The sequence below is a fragment of the Pantherophis guttatus genome, chromosome 2, assembly GCF_059756535.1.
Source record: "Pantherophis guttatus breed Tessera chromosome 2, ASM5975653v1, whole genome shotgun sequence".
In the NCBI taxonomy this organism is placed as follows: Eukaryota; Metazoa; Chordata; class Lepidosauria; order Squamata; family Colubridae; genus Pantherophis; species Pantherophis guttatus.
In genome coordinates this window covers 145,068,494-145,095,852 of record NC_142064.1, presented here as the reverse complement: position 1 = coordinate 145,095,852, position 27,359 = coordinate 145,068,494, and the positions used below count along the sequence as shown (strand labels likewise).

General features: G+C 36.7%; 1 protein-coding gene across 4 annotated transcripts; it reads right to left on the bottom strand.

The window, feature by feature from the left end:
• Positions 1-240: 240 nt before the first annotated feature.
• ATAD5 (ATPase family AAA domain containing 5) lies at positions 241-27,334 on the bottom strand. 4 transcript variants are annotated; one of them, XM_034412511.3, is made up of 23 exons: positions 27,026-27,334; positions 23,697-25,369; positions 23,484-23,541; positions 22,712-22,882; positions 21,307-21,430; positions 20,697-20,772; positions 19,926-20,107; positions 19,226-19,380; positions 18,114-18,258; positions 17,523-17,795; positions 15,762-15,858; positions 14,211-14,290; positions 13,771-13,916; positions 13,542-13,692; positions 12,157-12,318; positions 10,214-10,329; positions 9,230-9,323; positions 7,416-7,480; positions 5,904-6,069; positions 4,680-4,855; positions 2,349-3,175; positions 1,141-1,305; positions 241-928 (listed from the first exon to the last, which is right to left on the bottom strand). In XM_034412511.3, exons 1-23 carry the CDS (start codon positions 27,074-27,076, stop codon positions 856-858), a joined length of 5,226 nt encoding a protein of 1,741 aa, XP_034268402.2. In that variant the 5' UTR covers positions 27,077-27,334; the 3' UTR covers positions 241-855. The 4 variants fall into 4 exon arrangements, with proteins under 4 accessions (XP_034268402.2, XP_060544830.2, XP_060544829.2 ...); XM_060688847.2 differs by having other exon boundaries at positions 17,640-17,795; XM_060688846.2 differs by having other exon boundaries at positions 17,523-17,756.
• Between the last annotated feature and the right edge of the window lie 25 nt (positions 27,335-27,359).

Genomic DNA, 27,359 nt, shown 5'->3' with positions numbered 1-27,359 from the left:
ATAAGAATGGTTTTAATGATTATTTTTCCACTTGGCCAACTGACATGCAATAGACTTCAGGAATTACCAAGTATGGAAATACTTTCTTTTATTCTAATCTAAACAACCTTCATTATTAGGGTTGAAAGTAGTACAAGGAACATGGGAATTGTTTAGGGAGAAATGAGTAGGGGAATCCAAAATTTGTGAATTTGTGATTTTTATATCACAAAATCACTGTATAAAAAGTTACGCCTTTCCTTTCAGATATTTTACTTTATTGCAGGGATAGAAACTTAAAAAAAAAAGTGTTGGTACAATAATAAAATAGTATAAAAAGATGTACAGAAATGCAGTTAAACAGCCGCAAAGAGCTGTTAATGTAACAAAGGGATTTACAAAATTTATTGTTTTCCCTTATAGACTTTGCCTGCTAGGGACAAATGTACAGGTCTGCATGTTTGCAGATGCATGCAACATACCAACAACTTCAATCTAAAGTAGGGTAATTGCTGAGTGTCACTTCTTAACATTTGGTTAATCTGGATCTATTGTTAAATCAATTCAAATAGATGCTTTTTTAAGTTTATCACTATATTAACTGATTGACTTGAAAAAGATGTGGCTTTCTGGTGTTAAGATGTTTACTAACATTAGAAAGCCACATCTTTTTCAAGTCAATCACCTGATTGTATTGATAAACTTAAAGCTGTTTTTTTAAAAGCAACTATTTGAATTGATCTATTGTTATACAAATTAAAAGCTGACCTGGAAGTAACTAGTTGGTATATCTGCATCCTTTATAAATAAAGATTAAAAATATAATTGTCTTTTGAATATACAATTCTATTTACAATGTTATTCTTGGCCACTGTTTTAAGGAAAGTCAGCTTCCAGGCTGTTCAAAATTTCTTTGGGAAGATGAATGCCTTCCAGATAGTGGAGAAACCTGTTTGTGGGGAGGAAAGAAATAATAGTTTAGATTCAGTATTAAGATGAAAACATCTTGATCATTTTGAACCAGATTACTTTATAATTTTGTCTGTAACTCAGATACACGCATACATGGTATTCCAACACACCAGAAAGTAAATCCTTTTGAATTCAATGATCTACTTCTATAGAAGTCTGTCCAGAATTGTGCAACTTTAGATAACTTACCTCCTCTTTGTCTTCCCCTGTTGTTTCTGTTTTTCTGATTTACAAATGTTGCGAAGAATCGGCAGATATTCCATTACACTGGCTTGCCTGCTATTAAGATTTAAATGTGTACTGGAAAACACATTTTTAATTAATTCTATCCTCTTCTGTGCATTATAATGAACACTGTAAAAAAGAAAGAACATAATATATTTTTAGAAGTGAATATTTACAGCAGATTGCTGAATTAACATCTTGTTTCCTAATCTTTTCCTTGTACTCTATAAGAAAGCTGAAGTATCCTTTTTAAAAAATGAAAGTCTCAGGAATCATGTAATAAGCAGAGATTAAGACTGGATATTAAATGTAAAAGACATACAAATGAATAACGCTAAAACTTCCATTCTCATTTTACTACTTCTAAACCCCTAAGTTAGATGAGACATAGTATAAAGAGCAGCAGCTTGGATAAGTGTAAAATTTTTCTCACCATATTAAAGAAGTTTACTTCTAAAATAATTCTGTTGATAAAACTGTTCTCTTCCACCTTATAAATTAATGTGACGATGTGATGGTCTCTGTCTTTGTTGTCTTCAGTTTCAAAGTCAGCAAGAGAAATTAATATCCAGGCCTTAATCAAAATAATATATCGTATTTTTCAGAGTAATAAGATGCACCTTTCCCCCCCCCCCAAAAAAGAGGGTGAAAATCTGGGTGCGTCTTATACTCCGAATGTAGCCCTGCCCAGCTTTTCAAACAACTTCCAGAAGCTGAAAAAAGCATCAGAAACAAAGCTTCAGAAAAGAAGCCCCCAAACAGAGCTTCAGAGGCTTTTTTTCTGAAGCTCTGTTTTAGAGGCTTTCAGAGGCAGGAAAAAAAGTTTTTTCTGAAAAAAGAGTTTCAGAAGTTTCAGAGGCAGAAAAAAAAAAGCCAAAAAAAAAAAGCCAAAAAAAAAAAAAAAAAAAAAACCAAGTCACAGAGCTCACAATCAAGGAACCTGTTGCTAAAATTCACTTCTGGGGACAGCTGATTAGGGGTATTCTGGGAGGCCGATCCACCTGCCAATCAGCTTTTTTCTTAATTTCTCCCCCAAAAACTAAGGTGCGTCTTATACTCCAAAAAATACGGTAAGCTCTTTGTTCTCTTTAGGGCGTCTGCTTTACATTACAGCTAAGGACACTCTTTTTCCCATTTCATACTGTAAAACCTAAGAAAAAGTTTTGATTTACCTGGAATTAGCTGCTGACCGGCCGAAGTATAAATCAGCTTGTTCTTTTGAAACACAGAGAGTGAGTTCTTCAAGTTCATTCTCCCTGAGAGTTTTATTACAGTTCAAGCAACTTTCCATGATTTTTGAAATGCTCTTAGAGCATTTGTTAAAACTTAATGCCTCCATTGTTGCTTTTAGTTCACTAGAGCTTTGAGAACTCCACCAGTCAGTATGCTCCACACTAAATTCGTCAGAGAGACCATTCTTTATCTTCCCCTTAGTCCAAATAAAATCTCCATATTTACCGGCCTGTTTTGATGCCTGGGTGGGTTCAGTGAAACAACAATCCAAGAAAGACATATTGTCCAGGTATTCAGTTAGGGAACTTAAACACTGGGATACCAATACAGAATCTTTTGCACTGACAGATGTCCCATCCTTCAGTGCCACTGTGCCAACATTCATAGGTTCCGCTGGGCCTGTTTCTTCTAAGCATGAAGTGCTTGTGTCAGGTGACAGTGTAACAAAGCCAGAGTAATTTAATCCACGTTCAAATAAATCGCTATCGTCCAATACAGCCATTTTTTTCTGACATTTTGATCGTTTAGCCTTTTTCACAGGAGGGGCTCCCTCTAAGTAGTCAATCTCAATGCACGTACTACTTGAAGCCTTTTCTGCAATAAAGCTACATACAGGACTGGGTATTTCAATTGTTTCTGGAATTATATTAAGAGGCAACGATGAGATGATTTCAAGGTTGCTATAAGTAAAGTCTGTATTCCTCATCTGGAATTCTGTGAGCAGATGTATCAGTCTATTCCAATCTTCCTTTGTTCCGATTTCATGCTGTAGAGAAATCATTAGTTCATTATCATTAACAAAAAGGAGATTTGGAGCCTACTTGATTTTAAAGGCTGTCCTTAATCACGCCAGAAATAGTTAATAAAATTAGATACATGAAATCTGTCGGAAAAGGACATTTTGTGTTTTTTGAAAGTAATTTTCAAATGTGGTTACTTAACTCTATAGAATTAAGTTTGTTATAATTTCTGTCTTTTAAATTACCTTTTTATTCATACAGGTAGCCATGGACTTACATCCATTCATTTAAACATCTTTGAAGTTACAACCGTGCTGAAAAATGACTTACAACCAGTCCTCACATTTATGATGGTTGCAGTGTCCCAGGGTCGTGTGATTATTATTTGTGACCTTCCTGGGGGGCTCCCACCAACAAAAGTCAATGGAGGAAGCCAGATTTGTTTGGTAACTGTTATGTTCACTTAATGACTATAGCAAAAGGTCGTAAAATCAGGTGTGACTCAATGACTGTATCACTTAGCGATGGCAATTCCAGTCTTAATTGCGGTTGTTAATTCAAGGACTACTTGTACAAATGTTCTACTACTATCTATTTTGTCTACTTTGATTATAACTAATTCTGAAAAGTCCAATGGTTTGAAAAAGGGACATTGTTCTAGATTTGATTTAAGACTGTAACCGTTCATCGCACACATTTTTTTAACCTTCAAGTTTCTGCAAGAGTGTTTTGTTAAAGGTATAATTTTTACCGAAGAAGTTATGTCATCCTGCATCAAATCCTGTAAATGCATAAAAATGCTGGTTTGGATTTGTGAGGTTGGGTGGGGATGGAAGAAAGGCAATGAATTAGAATAGGAACTGCCTTTTACAAGTGAAGCCCTGACTCAAACCACTCTCCCCTGTAAGCGGAAGGAGCTTATTAGCAGACCAGCAAAAGAACAAGCATTCGTCATCTTACAACTATTTGGTGACTGTTCGAAGTTACAACTGCGCTGAAAAAAGTGACTTATGACCACACTTAACAACCATTGTTGCAGGATCTCCATGGTCATGTGATCAAAATTCGGACCCTTGGCAATTGACTCACATTTATGACGGTTGCAGTGTCCTGGGGTAATGTAATCCACTTTTGTGACCTTCTGACAAGCAAAGTCAATGGAGAAGCCAGATTTACTTAAGAATTGTTTTACTAACTTAACAACTGCAGCGACTCACTTAACAATGGTGGCAAGAAAGGTTGTAAGATGGGGCAAAAAACTGACTTAGCAACTGTCCTCCTTAGCAATGGAAATTTTGGGTTCAATTGTAGTCGTAAGTTGAGGACTACTTGTACTAAAGCCTGGGTGGATATATAGCACTTTTTTTTTAACCTAAATCCAGTGAGGCTCTCTTGTTCACTGACCATGTAATACAGCTGAGGGAAAATAAATCCAAGGACAAGGGAGACCAAATGGATGGGCCTAGCAACATCGATGTTGCAACATTTGGTTGAAGGTTCATTTCTTGTTAAACATTTTAGTAAATGTACCTTAAGAAATGAGAACAAATCTTCTGAAGGCAAAAATATGTTCTTAAGTCCAAGAAGATTCTCAGTGCAGCCAGTACTACATTTTGGAATAGTCTCAAGAATAGGTTGCTTTGAATTCGAGCTCGTTGATTCTTCGATGGAAACATTCTGTTGTACATTGATCTCTATCCTGGTCCCTGTACAAAAGAGTTTTGTACCTCAATATTGAGCACAGCAAAAGACCATCAATTTAGTTCAAATTCTAGACAGACTGGTATATCTGACCTCACTTAACTATGGCATCGTATATCAGTATATCAGAGTATATCAAATAAAAGATGTGCCACAGTTTTGACCTCCTGATTTTGGAAAACTTTCTGGGAACAGATCCTGAAGGAATTACTTCAAAGTAACTGGAGGGGGCTGGATGGTTTGCAGGCTTTATGAGATGACAACAAATACAGTTCTATCTATACTACCAAATTACTACTAGACCTGTTATCACATAGTCAGGTACATTCAACTGACTATTTACACAAGGAATAATCTGGCCCTCAGATTCATTGCTGTCAATAACGTTGGCTAGAATTCTACCCTTCCACTTTGGTAATATATCAGTAATTCCATCTCATATTCACACTGTCACATTTCTGCAAACCTCATTCTATTCCCTGATCTTTGCTTTTTCTCTTCTCATAATCTATTTAGAGGCCAACACAGTAACTTGTCTTACATATAGCAATAGCATTTAGACTTATATACTGCTTCACAGTGCTTTTATAGCCCTCTAAGTGGTTTACAGAGTCAGCATATTGCCCCCCAATAACCTGGATCCTCATTTTACCCATCTCGGAAGAATGGAAGGCTGAGTCAACCTTGAGCCAATCAGGATCGAACTGCTGGCAGTCAGCAGAATTAGCCTGCAGTACTGCATTCTAACCACTGCACCACCACTTTGTATTGGCATTTGGTACTATAAACATGTTTAAACCTAAAAGCCTAAACCAGGAGCATCCATCCCATGGCCCAAGGGCTGCATGAGACCCTGGACAGCTAGTATTGTGGCCCCCACAAGATAATAAATCATATAATAATGTTAAAAGCTTATGCACTTTAACTATAGTATATATTTCATATGAAGCACAAGACAATTCCTCTTCACTTAATCTGGCCCAGGCAAAGCAAAAGACTTACTTAAGTTTCATTCAGTTTTAAATGAGTTGTAATTATGATAGACTGCCATACCTTTTTCTTTCAAGTAACCACCACCGCTCTGGACCCAAAACTGTAAGTATAGAATACTCTGCCTGATGTCACAGTTATTCACAGTTAACAAGGCAGCAAAGTCTCTGATATCCGTTCTTAAATTCTCGGCCAAGCACAGAACTTGGAGATAGCTAGCCACATTCATCTAAATACAAACAGATGAAAAAATTGACAACACTTGCCTTTAGTAAACATATCAAAGAATGCTCTATATTGCAAGACTATAAATTATATTTATTTGCTAGTGTTGTTAAAAATAGGTAGTAAGCCAATTAGAAAGTGTGATGTTAGAATCTTGTCCTTATTATGCAATAGCATATACTGTACATTATAATGAAAGGTTGGAACATTTATGATATGTAGAGTGCTGAACATTACAATACAGATCAATAAAAACTAATTTCATAGCACAAAAGCTGCCTTTCATGTGGAAAACCAACCCAAAAAGACTTTTAAAGCAGTGGAGTATTAGGGCTTTTTGCCTTGAAGGCCATAAAAGTTACCAGTAAATTGAGGGCCACCTATAAATATCTTCTGTAATGTAACCTCTGCCTTTATTTTATATCTATTGGATTAGATTATTGTGCAATTCTGTAGTACCAACTTTAAAAATAAACCCTAGCAGTGTGGAAAGCTGGAAGATAGAGCTCTCTGTCCCAAAAATGAAGAAACATCAGAGGAAAATAAAACAGAAAATATATATGATGTGAGAAAGCCAATGCACAATAAAGAGAGAAATCTTGTGAGGAAAATATAATTGGCGCCAATCATATAGCGATGGGAAGAGTCTTGTGGGGTGTGGCACAGGAAAGGACAGAGGAGTTGATAACTGCACCTTTGACTTTCCTATTTTAAAGCTATTATTCTACCCTACTTTGGAGAATTTAGATTCTCCAAAGTAGGAATAATACAGAGTAGGAGTATTACAAAGTAATAACAGAAATTCTTATACGGGTAGTCCTCAACTGATAACCATTTGTTTAGTGACCAATTGAAGTTAATAATAGCACTGAAAGTGCCGTTTTTTATACCTACGACTGTTGCAACCACCCTGTAGTCATGTGACCAAAATTTGCACTCTTGGCAACTGGCATATATTCATGACGGTTGCAGTGTCCCGGGGTCATGTGATCACCTTTTGTGACCTTCCGACAAGCAAAGTCAATGGGGAGACCAGATTCACTTAACAATCAAGTCAGTAACTGAAAACTGCAGTGATTCATTTAATAACTGTGGCAAAAAAGGTCATAAAATGGGACAAAACTGTCTTGCTTAAAAATAGAAATTTTGGGGTCAATTGTCGTAAATCAAGGACTATTTGCGAAAATAATCTATAATGTCTTTCTGCACATTAATTGAATAGATGACATTTTCTGGGTACTGTCATAAAGTGATTATGTTAAATTGTAATTACAGTTTTACCTGATACAAGTTTATCATGCTAGGAAACTATAATCAACATTTTTAGAATTCCAGAATTGAAAAACTTACCAAAGAAGGTACTCTGAAAGTGATTTGCTCAAAGCAGCCATCAAATGTTTCACTGAACAATGGATCTATGCAAAAGATTCATAATAAAGGCTTTTACCATTTTGTCATACAGAATTATTTTTGTTTTTATAAGACGAATAGGAAAAAATTTGAAAGCTAGTATTAAAATATCCCCTTTACAGTGGTTAAGTAGAAATATTCAGCACATCTGAGAGTACTGAACTTTATAACTAATAAGAATACAGGCACCCAGTAAATGGAAAAAGCATAAGACTCATTGCCATAACTGGTTAATAACATAATAGCTATTTGTCTATGTCATGTGAGCCGTGATCTTGATTAGCTCAAGGTTGACTCAGCCTTCTATCCTTCCGAGGTCGTTAAAATGAGGACCCAGATTGTTGGGGGCAATATGCTGACTCTGTAAACTGCTTAGAGAGGGCTGGAAAGCACTGCGAAGCGGTATATAAGCCTAAGTGCTATTGGTTATCCTACAGTAAAATAGGATACATAGAAATCTCAGGCCTTTTGAGCGCACACTTACCAGAATAAATGTTTTCTATATACAATCTTTTCACTCAAATTTTCCTTACTTGGACTATATGGCCATACAATACCATTTAGGGTACAGTACCATTTAGACTCATGATACAGGGGAGGAAATCAGTTTGCTGATAAAGTTAAAATGGATTAGAAAATATTGAACAATAAATTTACCCTACAGCAAACTGCTTATTTCCCTGAACTAAACTTCAAGAACATTGAAAATTCTGTTTTGGTCCTGATTTTAGTCCCCTAGAACTGTACCTAGTAATGCACTCTCAGAATGTTGTACTATTTTTGAGGGGGAAATTCTTGATAATCAATACCATTTGGGGGACTGAAGACCCTTCAACAAAGAGCACAGGATGTTTGTCACTGGTTCTCACACAATCCCTGTGAATACACTATTAGGGTCAACACAGGGATATATTCAGGGCAAATATCTGGTCTCCCTAAGTCTGCAATGACTTTTATTTTTAAAAATGGCACTTATAAACTATTTCTCTGGACAACAAACAATATATTAAAAAGTTAAATTTCATTTTGCAATTGCAAAACATTTGTGTCACAGTGACAAGTCTTACTTCCAACAACTCTTGATTTTTCTTAGGCCAAATTATGTGAGAAGATATCCGGTTGATTAATAAAGGTTCACTTTGCTAGGATGAAGCTAGCGGAGTCCTAAATAAATAAGGGAAGTGAATTAATTCTTTAACTTAGAAGTTAATGTCCATAAAAACTATGGTGCCTAACCGGAAATCTGTTCTTCAAAGATTCTTTGGAGCCCAAATAAAAATAGACAAAGGAAAAAAAAAAACTAAACAGATAAATGGGCAAAAGCTGCAAAGATCATCCAATCTGATGGGATTCTGGCACTCTTGTCCAAAATCTCAAAACATCTCATGAGGAAAGTCCAACAAGAGGTAACATTTTGCAAATGCTATAGTTATTTTTTAAACTTAATTTTGGGACCCTGAAAACTGCTATGGGAGAAAGACAAGTTTATGCTCTGGCACCCACAGTCACCTCATGATTACTTAATTTATGCACTAGGCCTCAAAATGTATTGATGAAAGAAACTGTTGCCCTAAGGAACCATAATATTCTTTCAATGCACAAAACAGTAACTAGGCAGTTTATTTTTGGAACTGTCCTGAAGTTAAAAGATTTCAAACAATAATATTAATTAAATCTTATAACAGTGTCTTCAAAATGGATATTTAATGTAAGATTAAAGCAGCTGAAGAATTACAGTAATAACATGTGCCTACCATTCGTGGTCAGAATGACAGGTCTCTTGGTAGTGCTCATGAAGGTCTTTACTGCATTTAGAAATCCAATATCTTCATCAAATATTATATCAACCTAGGAGAAGTGAAACATGTTTCTAATTGTTGTATACAGGCAGTCCTCAACTTACAACAGTTTATTAAGTTTATTAACTTAATAGTTAATAATTTATTAAGAGTTTATTAACTTTGAACGGTCCGTTCAAAGTTACAACGGCACTGAAAAAAGTGATTTATGACCATTTTCACACTTATGACCATTTTATCATCCCCATGGTCATGTGATCAAAATTCAGATGCTTGGCAACTGACTCATATTTATAACAGTTGCAGTGTCCTGGGGTCATGTGATCACCTTTTGTAACCTTGAAACAAACGTCATTAGGGAAGCCAGATTCACTTAATAACCAGGTTATTAATTTAGTAACTGCAGTGGTTCGCTTAACAACTGTGGCAAGAAAGGTGGTAAAATGGGCCAAAATTCGCTTAACAAATGTCTCACTTAGCAACATAAATTTTGGGCTCAGTTGTGGTCGTAACTGAAGTACTACCTGTGTAATCTTAGTTTTATACAAGATTTTATGGATCTGGGTTGATTTGAAAAGTAGAAAAGTGCCTACTATAATTTGGGAGTAAACAAAATTAGTATTTTCAATTAAATATAGGACCTGAAAAGTAACTTAAGTGCAATGGTAAATCAAACAGCATATTATTTAGAATCACTAGGATTCTATTTATTGGAAATAACAAAAGTTGAGTTGAATCTACATTCTGGATTAATAAATATAAAATTATATTAATCATTATATTAATAACTAAATATGTTGTAAGCCACCCAAAGTCACCATGCGAGAGTTGGGCAGCCTTATATTTAGCAATTAATTAATTAATTTTTAAAAATTGAGACAGACTTTGTCCTTTTCCCTTTATTCCGGATAGTAGCAGAGAGAATAGGATTTGCATTACCTCTTCAAACAGAATAAGAGAAGTTGCACATTTATTACTGGATTCTTCTTCCTTGTTTCTCCTTTCTCCTGATTTTAACTCTGGCTTTTTTTCAGTTTTTAAGCTTTTCCTATTTTCTGTGTGAAGAAAAAAGTACAATCAGGTTTGTATCAGAAAGGAAAAAAAGTATTGCAATACTGGGATGTAAAACTTCCTTAAAATTAAATGCAGGCTCCCCTGCATTTAAAGCTTAATTTTACAATGACATATAATACAATTATAAATAGTTAAATTAGCTGCAAATAAAATGCAGGTAGTCCTTGATTTACAACAATTTGTTTAGTGACCATTCAACGTTACAATAGAGAAAGGTGACTTAGGACCGTTTTTCACACTTATGACCATTGCAGCATCTCCATGGTTATATGATCAAAATTCTGAAACTTGGCAATTGACTCATATTTATGACATTTGCAGTGTCCCAGGGTCATGTGATCAACCTCTGGCAACATTCTGACAAGCAAAGTCAATGGGGAAGCTAGATTCACTTAACAACCATCTTACTAACTTAACAACTGCACCAATTCACTTAACGCCTGTGTTAAGAAAAGTGGTAAAATGGGACAAAACTCATTTAAAATATGTTCCATTTAGCCACAGAAATTTTGGGCTTAATTGTGGTCATACGTTGAGGACTATCTATACAGAAACTGATGACATATAGCAGCTGAAGAAAACAAATGGCAGCAGGGATATTTGGCATGTTGCACCTCATACAGGTCAACAGCAGGAAATGTAACTCGTAAGGCAACACAAATGTTTATTCATTTAATTACTATATTTTTCGGAGTATACTTTTTACCCCCTAAAAGTGAGTGAAAATTTTGGTGCATGTTATACAGCAAATGTTGTGGTGGGGGTGGGAGGGGAGTTGGGCTGTGGCAGTGGCAAATGGGCACCGAGTGGGCCGCGGTGGCACCAAACAGGCTGTGGCGATGAATGGACGGCGGCGCATGGGTGGCGGCAAACTGGCCAGATGAATACTGCATGGATGCTGGGAGGCAGATTTTTTTTTCTTGTTTTCCTCTCAAAAAAAGGTAGGTGTGTCTTATAGTCTGGAGCGTCTTATACTATGAAAAATACGGTAGTTTCAGGGGCAGGCTTGACTCCAGCCTGACTCTGAGCGGCTTACAATTAAAAATGGAACAGCAATACAAAAAAAAAAATAATCTGTGTATCCAGACAGCTATCAACATTCTACAAATATACTATCCCAAAGATTATAACTTCCAGAACACTATGGGGATATGATCAAATGGATCTCTGGGGAGTATTGTTCCAGAAGACAGGGACTGTGACAGAGAGAGTCTGCTTTCTGGATCCCTTTAAGTGGAATTCTTCAATCAAAGAGAGGAGGCAGACACAGCAGTAAGAAATCTTGCACGGACACTGGCATTGAGTTAAAAAAGAAGGTTGGGATTTCACCTGAGATATGAAGGCTGCCAGATCTTGCACTCTCACTGAGATCTTGCTATATCAGGTGAGAATACTGGAATCACCTACGATTTTAGCCATAATTTTTTAAAAAAATATTTGTAAGTTCAGTGTGGATGCTTTTTGTGCACCAAGTAGGGATGTCAGGAATTTTCTGTTGCCAACCTAAGAGAAGTAGAGCAGTTTCTTGGCTGATTTTTAAGTGCAGCCCCCTACACAGCAAATTATACACAACATCTACAAGGCTTCAAAATATAGGTTTTGATTCTGTTTTAAAAAAAAAGGACAAAGAGCTCATATTTCCCTCATTCCCAAAGATCACATGCTACAAGCTCTCAACATCTATAGCAGCTAACAGATCACTCATTGTACCTAATCACACCATGGATTCAATTTTTACAAGACAAATTAGCACTCTCAGTACTTTATTTCTAAAGAATATACGTGTTTTATCATATGGTAAAGTTTACCTTTATTGCTCCTTGGTACTTTTTCTTCTTGGTTCTTCAGTTTGGAAGTTAATTTAAAATAGTTGTCTAGCGTTTTGGGCATTAAGCCTTGTTTTAATCCAACTTTCCTGGGTGAAACTGAAAATTTCCTTGGGGACCACTCTTTTCTGGGAGACTGTTTCTCTACAAAAGCAAATTTATACATAAATTTACAACAGGAAAACATTAGCTTTTATATTACAAGGAGAACTCTTTTCCTTAATATAAATCTGCTATTTCCAAAGGAATTAAACAGGCTCAAAACAGGCTGCATTTGGCCTTTGGGAAACATGTTGAGAGCCACATCCTAAGAGGTTCATGGGGCTAAGATGAATTAGTTGTAATTATTGTTAAAATTAAATGTAGCTCAGGGATGGTGTTGTTAGGGGTTTTTTTTGTTTGGGGTGTGGGGGAGAAGGGAGGTTGTGCTTTCAAGTCAGGGTTGATTCCTGACAACTGCCTGCAGGTTTTTTGGCAAGATTTTCAGAACTATTTTGCCAGTGCCTTCTCCTTCCTAAGACTAAGAATCACTCAGCTGGTTCCATCATTAAAACAGAATTAGAACTCCTGGTTTCTAATTGACATTAGTGCCTGTAACCACCACACCAAACTGGCTCTCTGTTCACTTTAATGATATTTAGCATGACTCTACATGTGTTGATAGCAGAGTGATCTAGTGATTAAGGCATCGGGCTAGAAACCAGGAGATTGTAAATTCTAGTCTTGCCTTAAGCATGAAAGCAAGCTGGGTGATTTGAGGCAGTCCCTCTCTCTCACCTCACCTCACCGGGTTGTTGTTGTTGTTGGAGGAAGGGGTATAGGTATGTTTACTGCCTTGAGTTATTGATAAATAATAATAACCAGAAATTCTCTATCCTCTTCTGCCATTAACTTGTGGCTAAATCAGTGTTTCTCAACCTTAGTAACTTTAGGAGATGTGGATTTCAGCTCTTGGAATTCTGGGAGTTAAGTCCACGCCTCTCAAAGTTGTTAAGGTTGGGAAACATTGAGCTAAATGATGTTGGGAAAGATATTTTATAATCCCTGTCAGCGGTATTACTGTTACTGTAGACACAATATAGATCAAGCCCAAGCAGGTAAAGGAAACACCCTTACTGTCAACCATAAAGTGCTGATAGATTATGATTACAAGGAAAGTTTAGGCAGTGCTCTTTAGATGCTGATAGACTGTGTAGTGCAACAGAGATATAAATGGTAATTGATCAGGTAAGACGGAAATTGTCCCTCTGTAAATATACAGCTATAATAAAGTTATTTTATGTCAAATAACTATTGTAATTGCTCCATCCTTTCTTTTTTATGACTGGGCAAAAAAATAAAAATAAAAAGAAGGAGAAATATCTTACTTGGTGACTTAGTGCCGCTGTAATGGTTAAAGAAGCATGGCTTATGAGCATGTACACCTTGTTTGTTCACCTGGTGAGACTGAGTAGCTTCTTTTAATTGTGAGAGAATCTGCCTTCCGCTGCGCTGGCAAGAAGCATTCACTTCAAATACCTGCAAGGTAATTGTAAAGAACAGATAAGTTCATAACACAACGACTTCACCTCCACTCTATTTACCACTAGCACACACCTTGAAGCCAAGCTCCTGTGCACAAGCGTAGACGGCTGCCGTCTTCCCTATCCCCGGGGGTCCAATAAGCAACATGGTGTTGCACAAAACGTTCTCTTCATCGCTGACTGATGTGTCGTCTATGAAGTCCAAATGCTCTGAGGAATCTGTTCAGTTACAGAACGGCACAGATAATAAAATCAGCCTTTAACTTGAGCACGTAAACCTGGACCGATTTTTAATTCTTGGATTCATTATCCATATTCAAAATGAAATGAATATGGATAATGGCGTTCCATGAGAATAACAAAAGATAGGAGAAACCCCCCCGATCAAATTAATCATTAATCTTTTACACAAACTGTTTACCCCTACTAGGCTCTTGATATAGCTCACATTAACAATTATAGTAAGCCTGATACATTTTATTTTAAAGAAGGGGGAAAGAGTCCAATATATACCATCTTTGCTGCCGTTCTTCTTCTCTTTTTGTGTTCTGTTTTCTTCCCAACTGGCTTTTCTTTTCCATTCACACAGCCACCTAATAAAAATAAAGAGAATGCCACATTATCACCAGCAGCAATACAGGTAGTCCTCGACGTACGACAGTTCGTTTAGTAACCATTCAAAATTACAATGGCACTGAAAAAAGTTCACACTTATGACTATTGCAGCATCCCCGTGTTCAAGTGATCAAAATTTAGACCCTTGGGCAACTGACTCCTATTGGTGACGGTTGCAGCGTCCTGGGGTCATGTGATCTCCTTCTGACAAGCAAAGTCAATGGGGAAACCAGATTCACTTAACAACCGTGTTATTAATTTAACAACTGCAGTGTTAACAAAAATGGCAAGAAAAATCGTAAAATGGAGCAAAACTCAGTTCACAAATTTTTCACTTAGCAAATAGCAATGGCATTTAGACTTATATACCGCTTCATAGTGCTTTTACAGCCCTTTCTAAGCGGCTTACAGAGTCAGTCTATTGCCCCCAACAATCTGGGTCCTCATTTTGCCCACCTCAGAAGGATGGAAGGCTGAGTCAACCTTGAGCCGGTGAGACTCAATCTGCTGAACTGCAGCTAGCAGTCAGCTGAAGTAGCCTGCAGTACTGCACTCTAACCTATGCGGCACCATGGCTCTTCTAATTAGCAACATACATTTTGGACTCAATTGTGGTCATAAGTCGAGGACAACATATATATTCATGTCAAACCCTCTAGCAGTGGTGAAATATAAAATGTTACTACCGGTTCTGTGGGCGTGGCTTGGGGGGTGTAATGTGACTGAGTGGTGTGGCCAACTATTTTTTTTACTTTTAAAACCATTTTTTCTACCACCTCTTCGGCTGAAGAGGTTGTAAAAAAAATGTTTTTAAAAGCCTCTGACGATCCCAGCTGAGCTGCGTGATCATCAGAGGCTTTTTTTTCACTTTTAAAAAGCATTTTTTCAGCTGAAGAGGTTGTAGAAAAAATGCTTTTAAAAATTAAAAAAAAAAAAGCCTCTGATGATCCCGTGGCTCAGCTGGGCATAGGGGTGGGGGCAGAGATTTTTGGTACCGGTTCTCCGAACCACCCGCGCCATCACTACTGGATCGGGCGATCTGGTTCAAACCGGGAGCATTTCACCTCTGCCATCTACGTTTCTAAAAGAGTGTATGGGTGGATGGATATTGATAGATAGATAATACAGTGAGAGAACCAGGTATAACTACTATTGTAATTGCTTGGAGGAATATCCTTGAGGCAGGAGGAGAAAGAACCATAGCCAGAACAATGCTCTGAATAGCAACTTCTGTCAAGAGAAGGAATGGAAGAGTGGCAAACCTCTCAAGAAGGACCGCCCCCCGAAAACAAAAGGCAAGTGGGGAGAGATGGGCTGTCAGACTTGCAAGAGTCTGTTATGGCAAACAAAAAGTAAAGCTAGTGTTAGTACTCATGGTATTGGTTTCTTGTCTGGACCACCTCGAAGGGCCGACAATCATTTATATTTTTTTAAAAAGTTATTTCTGACCTATGTAGCTTTTTAATTGCTTCGATGTTGCCTATAAGTTCACTCGAGTTTTGTGGCTGGTATTTTTCGGTCCAAAGCGTATCTTCACTTGCAAAATCTGTAGGTGTGAAAATAAAGTTATTTGTTTTAAGATGCCTCATGTGTTTATTACATTAAAACCGAGCAGTTATCTAGCTCAAATAAAGGTTTGAATTCTAATAATTAAAGCTAATATATCGTTGCTCTAACAAGCGCACTGCATTCTGACATTATACCAAGTGACACTGCTTGAAGTTTCATTCTGTCTTCAATTAATCGAAGTTTAATATCTGAATCCAAAACTGTTAATTTTAGTTATCATTTTAAATAAACCAGATTCATGATATGGATAGCAATTCGTTTTTTTCAATAAAAAATAGTGAAAATTAGCAAGAGCTTTTCAGAGAAAAGTACAAGTTTGATTAATCTAAATTCATAAATTATTGAAAGTATAGATTAACTGAGATACCACAATTTAAAATTGGTTAAGATTTATAACTAAATAAAATAATTAAAATGGCAGCAGCAGCATGGATTCAACATTATACTGCTGTAGCAGAAGGAATGTCTGGGAATTGATTGTTAATTATTTTCCTAGTTTGCTGTTCAATTTATACTTTCCCATTACAATTCTCTGGAGCATGCAGTGCATTAGCCAATTTAGGTCTCATCAATCTGTTCAATAATGAAGCTTTCTATACTGGTAGTCCTCGACTTACAACCATTTGTTTAGTGGCCATTCAAAGTTACAAAAGCACTGAAAAAAGTGACTTATGACTGTTTTTTACCCTTATGACCACTGCAGTGACGTGATCAAAATTCAGACGCTTGGCAACTGGCATGTATTTACGATGGTTGCAGTGTCCCAGGGTCACATGATCACCTCTGACAAAGTCAATGTGGAAGCTAGATTCACTTAACAATCGTGTTACTAACTTCACAACTACAGTGATTTACTTAACAACTGTGGCAAGAAAGGTCATAAAAAGGGGCAACATTCACTTAAAAGCTATCTTGTTCAGCAATGGAAATTTTGGGCTCAATTATGGCCCTAAATCAAAGACTACCTGTAATATTCTCCTTGCTGAAAAAAACAAGTTCTAGCTTTATAACTATCTTCTAAAGCAGGGGTGTCAAACTTGATTTCTTTGAAGGCCGAATCAGGGTTGTGTTTTACCTCAGGGGGGCCAGGAGGGCATGGCCAGCTCAACATCACTCGTCTGGGGGGCACCTGTAATGGCCAAGTGCTAAATCAGGACTTCCCTCAGACCCTCCCTCTCATTATAATCTCCTCCCTCCCTCCCTCCCTCCCTCCCTCTTCCCTTCCATTTTTTTTCCTTCCCTTTTCATTTTCCTTTCTTCTTTCCTTCTTTTTCTTTGTCTTTCCTCTTTCCCTGTCCTTTCTTGGGTGCTCAAATGCAAAAGGGGAAACATTTTTCCTTCTGTTTTGTTTTGCTTTTAGTTTGTTTTGCTAGCCCTCTGGCATCCCGGGGCCTCGTTTTCGGCCACAATGGCTTTCTGCAGCCCTCTGCCAGCGAAAATGTAGCTAGGGAGGCTGCGGCTGAAAATGGAACCTGGGGGGGCCGTGCGCTCCATTTTTGCTGGCAGAGGCACCGTGGGCTGGTCCTTCGCTGTTTCCAGGGCAGCCCTGCGGGCCAGATCTAAGCAACCTGCAGGCTGAATGCAGCCCGCAGGCCTTGAGTTTGACACCTCTGTTCTAAAACATTCAGAATAAAGAGTTACCAGAAAGACAGGTGATTTTTGATCCAGACTGAGAATCTTCTGTTATCTTCATCTCAGATTCTTTCGCCTTATCCATATCTATTAGGAGGCTATTTTCTGCTCCAATTGGTTTCGCACTTGGTATCTGGGAAGGGCTTTTTGATAATTCAAGCTCTGATTTTTCCTTCCGGTTCTTTCTTTTGCATTTACGATCTTCAGTTTTTCGTTTCCTTTTGCCTTCTTTCTGCACTTCAACTGTGATTGTTTCAGAATTAACGGATTCACATTTATTTACTGGTTTTAGGGAGAAAAAAGCAAGATGTCATATCTCTGTGCATTTCTAAGCATCAATATTTAATATATCCAAAAGATAATAGGAATGTAGTCTTAAATATTGTATAGTTCTGTTCATATTTTAGCATTCTTTAGCATTCTCTTTCAGCTACCTGTGGTCTCAAAAGGAATCTATTCAGAATTAGGTGAATCCTCCAGGACAGACTAATATCAATTTTTCTGGAGAATATATTTCCCTCAATTAAAGATTTTACTTCTAAGTAAATCCATATATTTTGCATTATCTACACAATAACTTTAGTTACACATACTGCTAACCTTGTTTACTGTTTTCAGGAGGAGCTTGTTTTTTCAAAAGTAGATCAAAAAATAGTTTCACTGGAAACTGAGCATTGAAAGATTGAATCTCTTCCAACAAAACATCCCTCTGCATTTTGGAAAATATTGGTCGCCACCCAGATGGCTGCAAATAAAAGAAAACATATTGCTTGCATATAGAATATTTCTGGTAATTAACAATTGTTTGATAAGGACACAATATTCTCTAGAGACTATGTAGTTAAAATATGTTGTAATAAAAGTCACTTCAATAATTAAAATTGCCACATAAAATTTGTTCACATTCATTATTCATATACAATTTTAAGTCATGATTCCTGTGAGTTTTGATTCATCATTCTTGGATAAATGTAATCCTTTGGAGGGAATGACAATATTTTCCTTCCTTCCTTCCCTCCCTCCGTATTTTCTTTTCATATCTTTGATCTTATGCTGTTTTTGTCTTTTTTTATACTGTTCTTTGTTTTTAAATGTTTTAGCAATTGTAAGCTGCCCAACAGTCATTAAGAGTTAGGCAACATATACATTTAATTTTTGGTGCTGCTGCTGTTATAATATTATAGTTGGTATCCTTGGGATGGTGACATTGTTCAATGGGTGGCGTTCCTTCTTTCGAGAGTGGGGCATTTGGAATTTCATATTAATGTGTGCTGTTGTGTATACAGATAAATGACAACGAAGGTTATTTCACCTTAATTAAATAAATTAGTATACCATTCCATATAATATTCTTGTCAGTAAAATCACATATATAATGCTACCAAAACTCCCCTACACCATAATAAGACATTTCTAAAATGTAAAATCCACAATAATTTATATCAAGTAAGAATCTAAAGACAGGGACTAACTCAAGCTTATAATTCCTGGCTTATAAGAAAAGGTAAATCAAAAGTCATTAAACTTTCTTGCTGAATTCCTATGGTTATGAAAAGTGTTCTCACTACTGGGAGAAACGAAGCAGGAGCAATCAGGCAGTTGCACTAGCATGTAATTTGCAAACAATAGTGAGAATTCTGGTTCTCTATTTTGTGTTTAAGTGTCACAATGTTTATTCAAAATGGTCATAAAAATGATTATAAAATACTAACCACCACAACTATAGAATCATTGCTATTAAGTTGTGTAGTTAAAACTGAGAGTTCACCCAGTGAAAGAGTAAGTTTTGCAACATCAGTTACTTCAGAATTCACATCCTTAGTTAAGAAGGAACAAGACGGTGGTGCCAATCTCCACATCAAGCATTCTACAAAAAAATAAAAATTCAATTAACAATTTTTAGAAAGCTATTCTTGAATAGAAATTATAGGAAAATCAAATGACAGGACAATATTCATTCATCTGCAATACACTTGTTGATAATTAACAAGTGTCTTGGGAGAAAGCTAGACAAAGTACAGCAGAAATCAATATTGTATAAAAAGACTCACTCTAATGAAATGAACTTAAGCACAAGATAAACACCTGACTATTAAGTTCTCTAAGCGAAAACTGATTGGTTGGTTTGCCCAATAACACAGATGCAACATTACTACACATTTAGTAGTTTTCACTCCTATACAACCTATTTTTATATTTCTAGTCTCTTCGTTGGCTATCTTTCTTTAATATCTGGTGTCTTATTCCTCCAAAGTACTAAGATTCTGATGTAAAAACTTCCATAAACACAAAATAGCTACCTAATCAAATAAGAACATTTAATGTACTAAATGTGCCAATAAACCACCCTTAAAGTGAAAACATTTAATAACTTAATATTTATTACAGAAACTTCAAAAGATCAGCACTCACCATCGTTCTTCTGCTGAACATGGATCACTTTTTGAAAACAGGAATTAACTGCAGAATATGCTTCCAACACCACTGCTTTTTTTGCAATCTTTTTCTTTAAAGATTCTGGCAAACCGCTCATTAAAAATTCACGTTTTGCTTTGAACTCTGTGTCATCTTGCGAGTTTTCAGACTCATCTTCACTAATGAAAATGACAACCAAAAATAACTTCAGTATACAGCAACTGGTTACAGCAATGCTTTTTGAAAAGATTACAGGCTGTTTAGGACTTTCAGAGATGAATGGGGGTAGGCAATTTACTGTGTACCTTATTCAATTCTTTAATATACAGAGTACAAAGATTTTGAATAAGATTGCCTGAATGGCATCTCAGTAATAGTTGCTCCCAAGGGGCATCTTGGTTTACTAAGGACCTCTGGATGATGAGAGAACAAAAGAAATAAGAGAATATATGTAACTTGGGGTTGAACCATGGAGTTCTTTGTTCACTCTGAACTTGGTTGTTTGCTTGCAGATGTTTCATTACCCAACTAAGTAACACCATCAGTGTATACATACATACCAACACATCCTTTTTCCAAGTTAAACATGATTTGCAAACACGCTTCTATCAAATGTCTGTCTGAGCAGTAACTGAAGCTACAAAATTTGAATCAAGAGGCATCTGGCTCAAAAACCAAATACTAGCAAAATGCAATTTTCAATTTAATTTAGAGATAGAGTAACTCCCATAGTTATATCATTATTCCATGTAGTGATAATGGACTGACCTGGATTTGATAAAAACTGCTTCATCTGTAGACTTTTTATTTTTTTTCCTAATTGCCAAAGACATTTTCTCCTTCCCTTTAAAGAAAACATATTGCTAAATTAGTATTCAATTATATATAGGCAGCACTTTAGTCTTCCTCAAGTAATGAAACAACATAAGAGAAATAAAAATCTCTTCATGAATCATTCATTTTTATGAATCTTTCCAGGCACTATTACACAATCTTACACAATGACAAAGTCTCCTCTAATTTTTCTCTTTTTCAATATGGCCCAATTTTTTTTTAAGATTTTAGTGATTCATTACCGCCTTTATATTTTCTTTTCACCACAATTTTTGACAAGTTAACTTCCATGTTTAAAAGTGAGAAATATTAGTGATAAAGAGGTCGTTTATTATGTATTAGCTTCCATTGGATCAGGCTAAATTGACAAAACATTGTTTATCAAAAGCTCTTTCCTGCCTGTCATGGTTGTTGTTCCTATCCTAGCCAGAAAATGTATGGCTGTTATTTACACAATTACAAAGGGACAGGGTTTATGATCCCAAATCTCAGTTTGTTTCTATTGTAGCCACTGAACATATTGTAAATAAGTAACATTTATTACCATTTGACTTCTTAGTTGCCTTCACAAATTTGGTCTTTTTCCCCAATACATCATTTACACTTTGGAGTTTTTTGGGATTTTCTATGTGGTCTGAAACAGTGCCTGAATCCAGAGCCCGGGAGTTCTGCATAAAAACAAATAAATATTAACAAATTATTATTACTACTCAAAGACTGGAGGAATCTTTGATTGCCTGTTGGTGATGTGTAGGTGCATACTTCATCCTTTTGCTCCCTTGTTTTCCCCCCAATAATGTCGAAATTTCTTAATCTTTAATGTATAAATTTTCTGGTAAATTAATATGCCTTTATATTTCATGCAATGTTAGTAAGTCCATGGAGCTCAGGGCACATAATAGCTCCATGGCCAATATACTGCTTCACAGTTCTTTACAGCAGTCTCTAAGTGGTTTACAGAGTCAGAATATTTCCCCCAACAATCTGGATCCTCATTTTACCAATCTTGGAAGGATGGAAGGCTGAGTCAACTTTGAGCCCCGCCAGGATCCAACCCCTGGCACTGAACTGAATTAACCTGCAATACTGCATTCTAACCACTGTGCCACCCTGGCATATATAAATAAATGTGGCAAATCATTACAAGCATGGTTTATCATGAACATATCAGCATACATCCTTCCTTCCTTAATGTGGCTCAGTTTTACATTGTCCTCTTCAAGCAGTTCTAGACGTAAGTAACAGATGCTATCCCCATAACAAATCTACAATAAATGAAAGGGAATGCTCTCTGGTTAGAAGAAAAAAGAAGACCCCTGCAGATGACACAGTAAGCCCAAAACAAACAATGGACAGCTGGTTTCTAACTGCCACTTAGGGAAAGAAGCTACTAAGTAAGAGCAAACATCCAAGAATAAGCTTAAAACCGAAACCTTTCTTACAGAGCAAATATCTTAAAGTGTGCTCTTCCTTCTTCTCCTTATTTCCAATATTATATTTAATTTTGAATGAGAAAGCTAAATAATCATAATGCTGGTAACATTAATGTCCTAAGCTGTAACTAATATTGATAGGATATCTAGTTTTTCTTTCTTCTTCTCTATGTTCAATACTCTAAGATACTTAAATAATAGAATATTAGGAATGTAAGAATACTGCATTGAAATAATAATTTGTATCAGGATTTACAGTAACACAATAATAAAGAAAAAAAGAATATATGGTCTACTTTCATGTTATTGTGCTGTCCAAATTTACCCATTATAACCTGGCCTGGTTGTAAAGTTTCTATTGCATTTTTTGCTATAATTAAACTTTAAATGAATGTAAAACAAAACATGTAAAACAAAGCAAGTTTATTAAGTTATTTCAAACTCAACAGGAAACATTTCAGTTAATTTCAACAGCAAAATTATGATTAAATAAATCAATGATCTCAACATACTTACTTCTATTTTTTCTAAATGTTTCTTTTCAGCAAGAGCCCGTTGTCTAGAAGAGCGTCTTAAAGATACATGGAACGCTTCTTCCACGGTTCTTGATATTCGATTATGCTGTACAGCCTTTGCTTTCTCAACCAATTTCTTTGCTTTGAAAATATTTCTAGAAGTTGAATTCATCTACCACAAAAATGAAAAATAATTAATAGCTGTGAGCTGAAATACATGCACCCTTTCCAAACTGTGTTTTTCCTTCCTATAAGATACCTCTGAATATAATGAACAGTATTAATGCCACATATTAAGTAGACCTCTGATATGGTGTAAAACGGGAAAATAATTAGACAGTTATAACAAATATATACATTGTACATATATACACATACAAATTCCCAAGCATTCTACTGAAGGTGCCAGTATGAGCCAGTATACTTATTTGCAAAATCTTTGAGTGCAGCAAGATCAGCAAATGCCTCAAATTTGCTTTCATTACCCTGCCCATTCATTCTCTAAATATATTATTTGACTACAAGATAATGCAGGTAACTGAAAATTTACCCGTAAGTTACATGATCATAAGAATGGCAACCCTAGCTTCAGTGTAAATACTTTCCATGAAGCGTGAAAATAGGCCTGTGCAAACCTTATATTTTTCATGGCTTTAAGAGGCTTAATTTTCATACATCATTCAAAGATCATTTTCACACTTTAAATCCAGCTATCTAACCTTAATTTTTTACAATGATGCCTCAAGGGTTACTTTCATTCAGATTTATCATACCTTTACATTCTGCTGCGTAAATCTGTCTGAGGTATTAATAATTCGGGTGAACTTCATCCTGTATAAACAAAAACAAAAAAACCCACTCCATAATATTAAACTTTTTAAAAAATGCAACTTCAGTATGTTTTGATACTGATAAGTTTCTATTTCCAGACAAAATTATGTAACAATCATTACTTTTACTCCCAAAATATGTCAAAATAACATTACCTTATTGGGCTGTTTGAATCAAAGGGCTCAGTTATCACTTCAGCCGTATACAAATCATTTTTAAAAGATCGGTTTGTTTTAGGAGTAGAGGTCTGCAGAGGGCAAGCATCTGGTGGATTTTCAGTAACAGCCTGTGGAACCAAGGCTTTTTCCGGTGTACTCTGGTGTCCCTTTTGCTGACAATGTCTTCTCAATCTCTTACTTTTTTGAGAAAATTCTCTTTCTTTCTCAGTTGGTGTTGTCCTATTAATTGGACTGTGAGCATCATTGTTCTGGTTATCATTAATATTGAAATCATTCTCTTTTGCTTCCACTATACCCTTCCGCTTTTTGGATTTATTTCTTACTCTGGTGCTATCACATTTTTTGGTAATGTCATGGGCAGTGCCACTACCATAAGCTATCAATGCATTGTTTGCAGTTTTTTGGTTAGAGTCATCCTCGCATTCTTCCCCTTCTAGCTCGTGACTTGATGGTTTTTCTTCAACTTCTTTCTGCTTATTAGGTCCTCTTTTAGCATTTTTTACTACATCTGCTCCTGGCTGTCTAAAAGCTTTCATAAATTGGTATCGTTCTTCAGCAGTGCATTTCGATTTCACAGTCTCTGAACCTGCACTTTCTAATACTGCCAGTTCTAACTCCTCTTCCGCAATCACCACGTTTGACTTTCTTTTTTGAGTCACCTTTTCAAGATACTCCATTTCTGAGGAAGCTGGACTCTTTTTTACTTTGGCTTTGCTTTTTTGGTTTACAAAAATAGAGGCGATTTTCTGGGACCGGAGAGATTTTGGAGGGATAGAATGAATTTGGGCGAGGACAGTCACTTTCTTAAGTGGTAAATCTTGAGTATCTTGATCAATATCTGTTTTATCAGAGGCAACAAAATCTTCAGGTGTTTGTTTTCTTGGAATCTGTTCGAAGTCTTCTCCTTGGCTTTTTAAGAAGTCTTCAAATGATACAGTGACAGTATTGTATGGTGTTATCTGTGCTCTAGCCTCAGGATCCAGAGTAAGCACTACAGTTTTATTTTCTGATTCAGTGACAGACGCAATTTGTTTATTAGTTTCTTTACGTGAATCCTTTGTCTGTGTCTCAGTGGTAGAATTTTCAAACAAATCCATGTCATTCTTAGGCTTCCTTCTTTTTAATTTTTTGGCATTGCTTTTTACTACATTTCCTTCTATTTTAGTTTTTCTTTCCTCATTCTTATAGCTAACTTTATTGATATAGCCTTCACTACAAACATTTAATGTCTGTTCCCCATTTGTGGGGCTAATCAATGCAATATCATTGTGATTCATGAAATTAGCCTTACAGTTCTCTTCTTGTGGATTGGCTGTCTCTTTATCATTATCCTTATTCACTTCTACCAAAGGCTCAGGCTCAAGTGTTTTATCAGTTTTTAATTTATTATTTAAGTTATTCCGCTTTCCTCTCCACTTAGGTTTTGATGGAGGCTTTGAAGAATTTTCCAGTGATATTGAGTTTGCTTTGCTTTCTTGCTCCAGTAGAGGTGAAGGAGCATTCTCATTTATAGGAGGTTTTCTTAAATAATCCATTATATTATTAGACTTTGGTGGTGACAATGCGCTCTCAACATTTTTCCCCAATGGAGAAAAATAGCTGGTAATTGCTTTAATAGAAAGATTGCCTTCCTTCCGTTTAGTACATGACTGTGAAGAAAGAGCATAGAAATAAATACAATAAAATGCAAACGCAATATCTTATCAAGGTGATATTCACTTTGGAATTATTTTTAAAGATTTTCAGCATACCACTCACAGACGCATAGCATTATTTTTAAGTGTTGTGTAGTGGTTTGGATTCACTACCCAAAATATGTTTTAAAACATTTGGGGATTGCAAACATAACATCTTTCTGCAACTTAAAGCACACTTTATTTCAGACATGTCTTCTTGTTAACAGGCAACAAATTCAGGCTTTAATTTAGAGAACCTAGACCAACTTCCAGCTGAATTATTAATGCCAGTACACAAAAATGAAAAAAAAGCTGAACAGACATATAGTATAGGTAATCCCTGACTTCTGTTTAGCAACCCAAAGTTACAGCAGCACTGAAAAAAGTGACTTACAACTGATCCTCACAGCATTGACCACAACATAGTCCCCTACTGTCACAGCATCCCCACAGTCATGTGATCAAAATTTGGGTATTTGGCACTTGGCATGTGTTTACACCGGTTGCAGCATCCCTGGCTCATGTGGTCATCATTTGTGACCTTCCCAGCTGGTGTCCAACAAGCAAAGCCAGTGGGAGAAGCCAGATTCCTGTAACAACTACAGGGATTCATTCAACAACCATGGCAAAAAAGGTCATAAAATCGAGCACGAGTCACTTAACAACTGCCTTGTTTAGCAATGGGAAACCTGATACCAATTGTCATTGTAAGTCAAGGACTACCTGTACTTATCTTTTGTATTACAGCAGATTGCTTTCCTAATTTCTTTTTCACGAGTGAAGCAGAACAAAATAGCCATGCCTATTCAAACAAAAATATGTTTGTGAGAGCGATCTGACAGCTACATCTGTCACCACATCGATGGCCAGGGTTGACTTAAACAAAATAATATCAATCAAACAGGCCAAAGATAAGAAAATGCCCTTAAATAGGAAATACAAGGTTCTACTAGAATCGTTACCAGGCATTGGATTAATGCAACTTCTATACTTCATGAAGAAATCTTGACAACCGTAATTAGTTTAACTTTCAATCTAGGGTATTTTTGTCTAATACTAAACTCCTAAAAAGAGGGACTACAATCTTTGAATTCCACAGAGCCACCACCGATGGCCTTTCTTGAGTCCTCCTGGTTGGGAATGACAGTATGCAGAAAGACCAGAAAGTCCAGTTGCCTCTTGAAAAAAAGCACCTTTGGGACAACCATGACCTGGATGACTGAGAATCTCCATGGACAGTAGGCAGAAAGAGATCCTTAGAAAGCTAGTAAAAAAAACAGCAGAGTTTGACACCTCCTTTCCAACCTTGGACTTTGCAGTCCACGGATCAGCTGCCAAGGATCCTCGGTTTTGGGAGGGATCGCAAAACCAAGAGTGCAAGGAGACACACGAAATCAACAGGCTAATGCAGGCAAAAAGACAATTTCATTCCCCGCTTAAAATCCAGATTAATATAAAGATGTTGCATGTATATATTAAGGAGGGAGGCAAGAAGGTGTCAAAAGATTAAACCCGGTTACCGTCGCCTATACAAAGAGATCTTCGCATCCCAACCGCTTTCCCCTCCGCGCTCGGGCGAGCAAAAGCAGGGAGATCGAAGAGTGTCCTCCTCTTCTTCTTAACGCTTACCTGAGCAGCCCCGTCAGTCGGCGAAGCAGTAGCGGCCGCGAACACGGCCATCTTCCCTCCAAGATAGCCGTCCCCGCCGGCTCCTATCCGCCATTCAGCGGGAAGAGGAACCGAATCGGAAATTCCCGCGCGAGAAATACAATCGGGCAAACCAGAAAAGACCGCGCGAGAGGCGGGGCAAGTGGGAGGGATTTGGAGCGCCGCGACACTGGGAGGGAGGAGCGTGCCCTCTCGGGAAGCACGTGACAGGAGAGCTGGGCCAAGACCCGCTCATTGCCGTGTTCTATGTCACGTGAACCGCTAAGCCAATTAGAGGAAGGCTCCTCGTGGCGAG

Coding starts and splice junctions, on each gene's coding strand:
- ATAD5 (XM_034412511.3), bottom strand. CDS start 27,076: ATGGCCGTGTTCGCGGCCGCTACTGCTTCGCCGACTGACGGGGCTGCT. Junction 21,431..22,711: donor AACATTTAGAAAAAATAGAA/GTAAGTATGTTG, acceptor GTTTTTATGCAG/AACTCCCGGGCTCTGGATTC. Junction 6,070..7,415: donor CTTTCAGAGTACCTTCTTTG/GTAAGTTTTTCA, acceptor GTTTGTATTTAG/ATGAATGTGGCTAGCTATCT.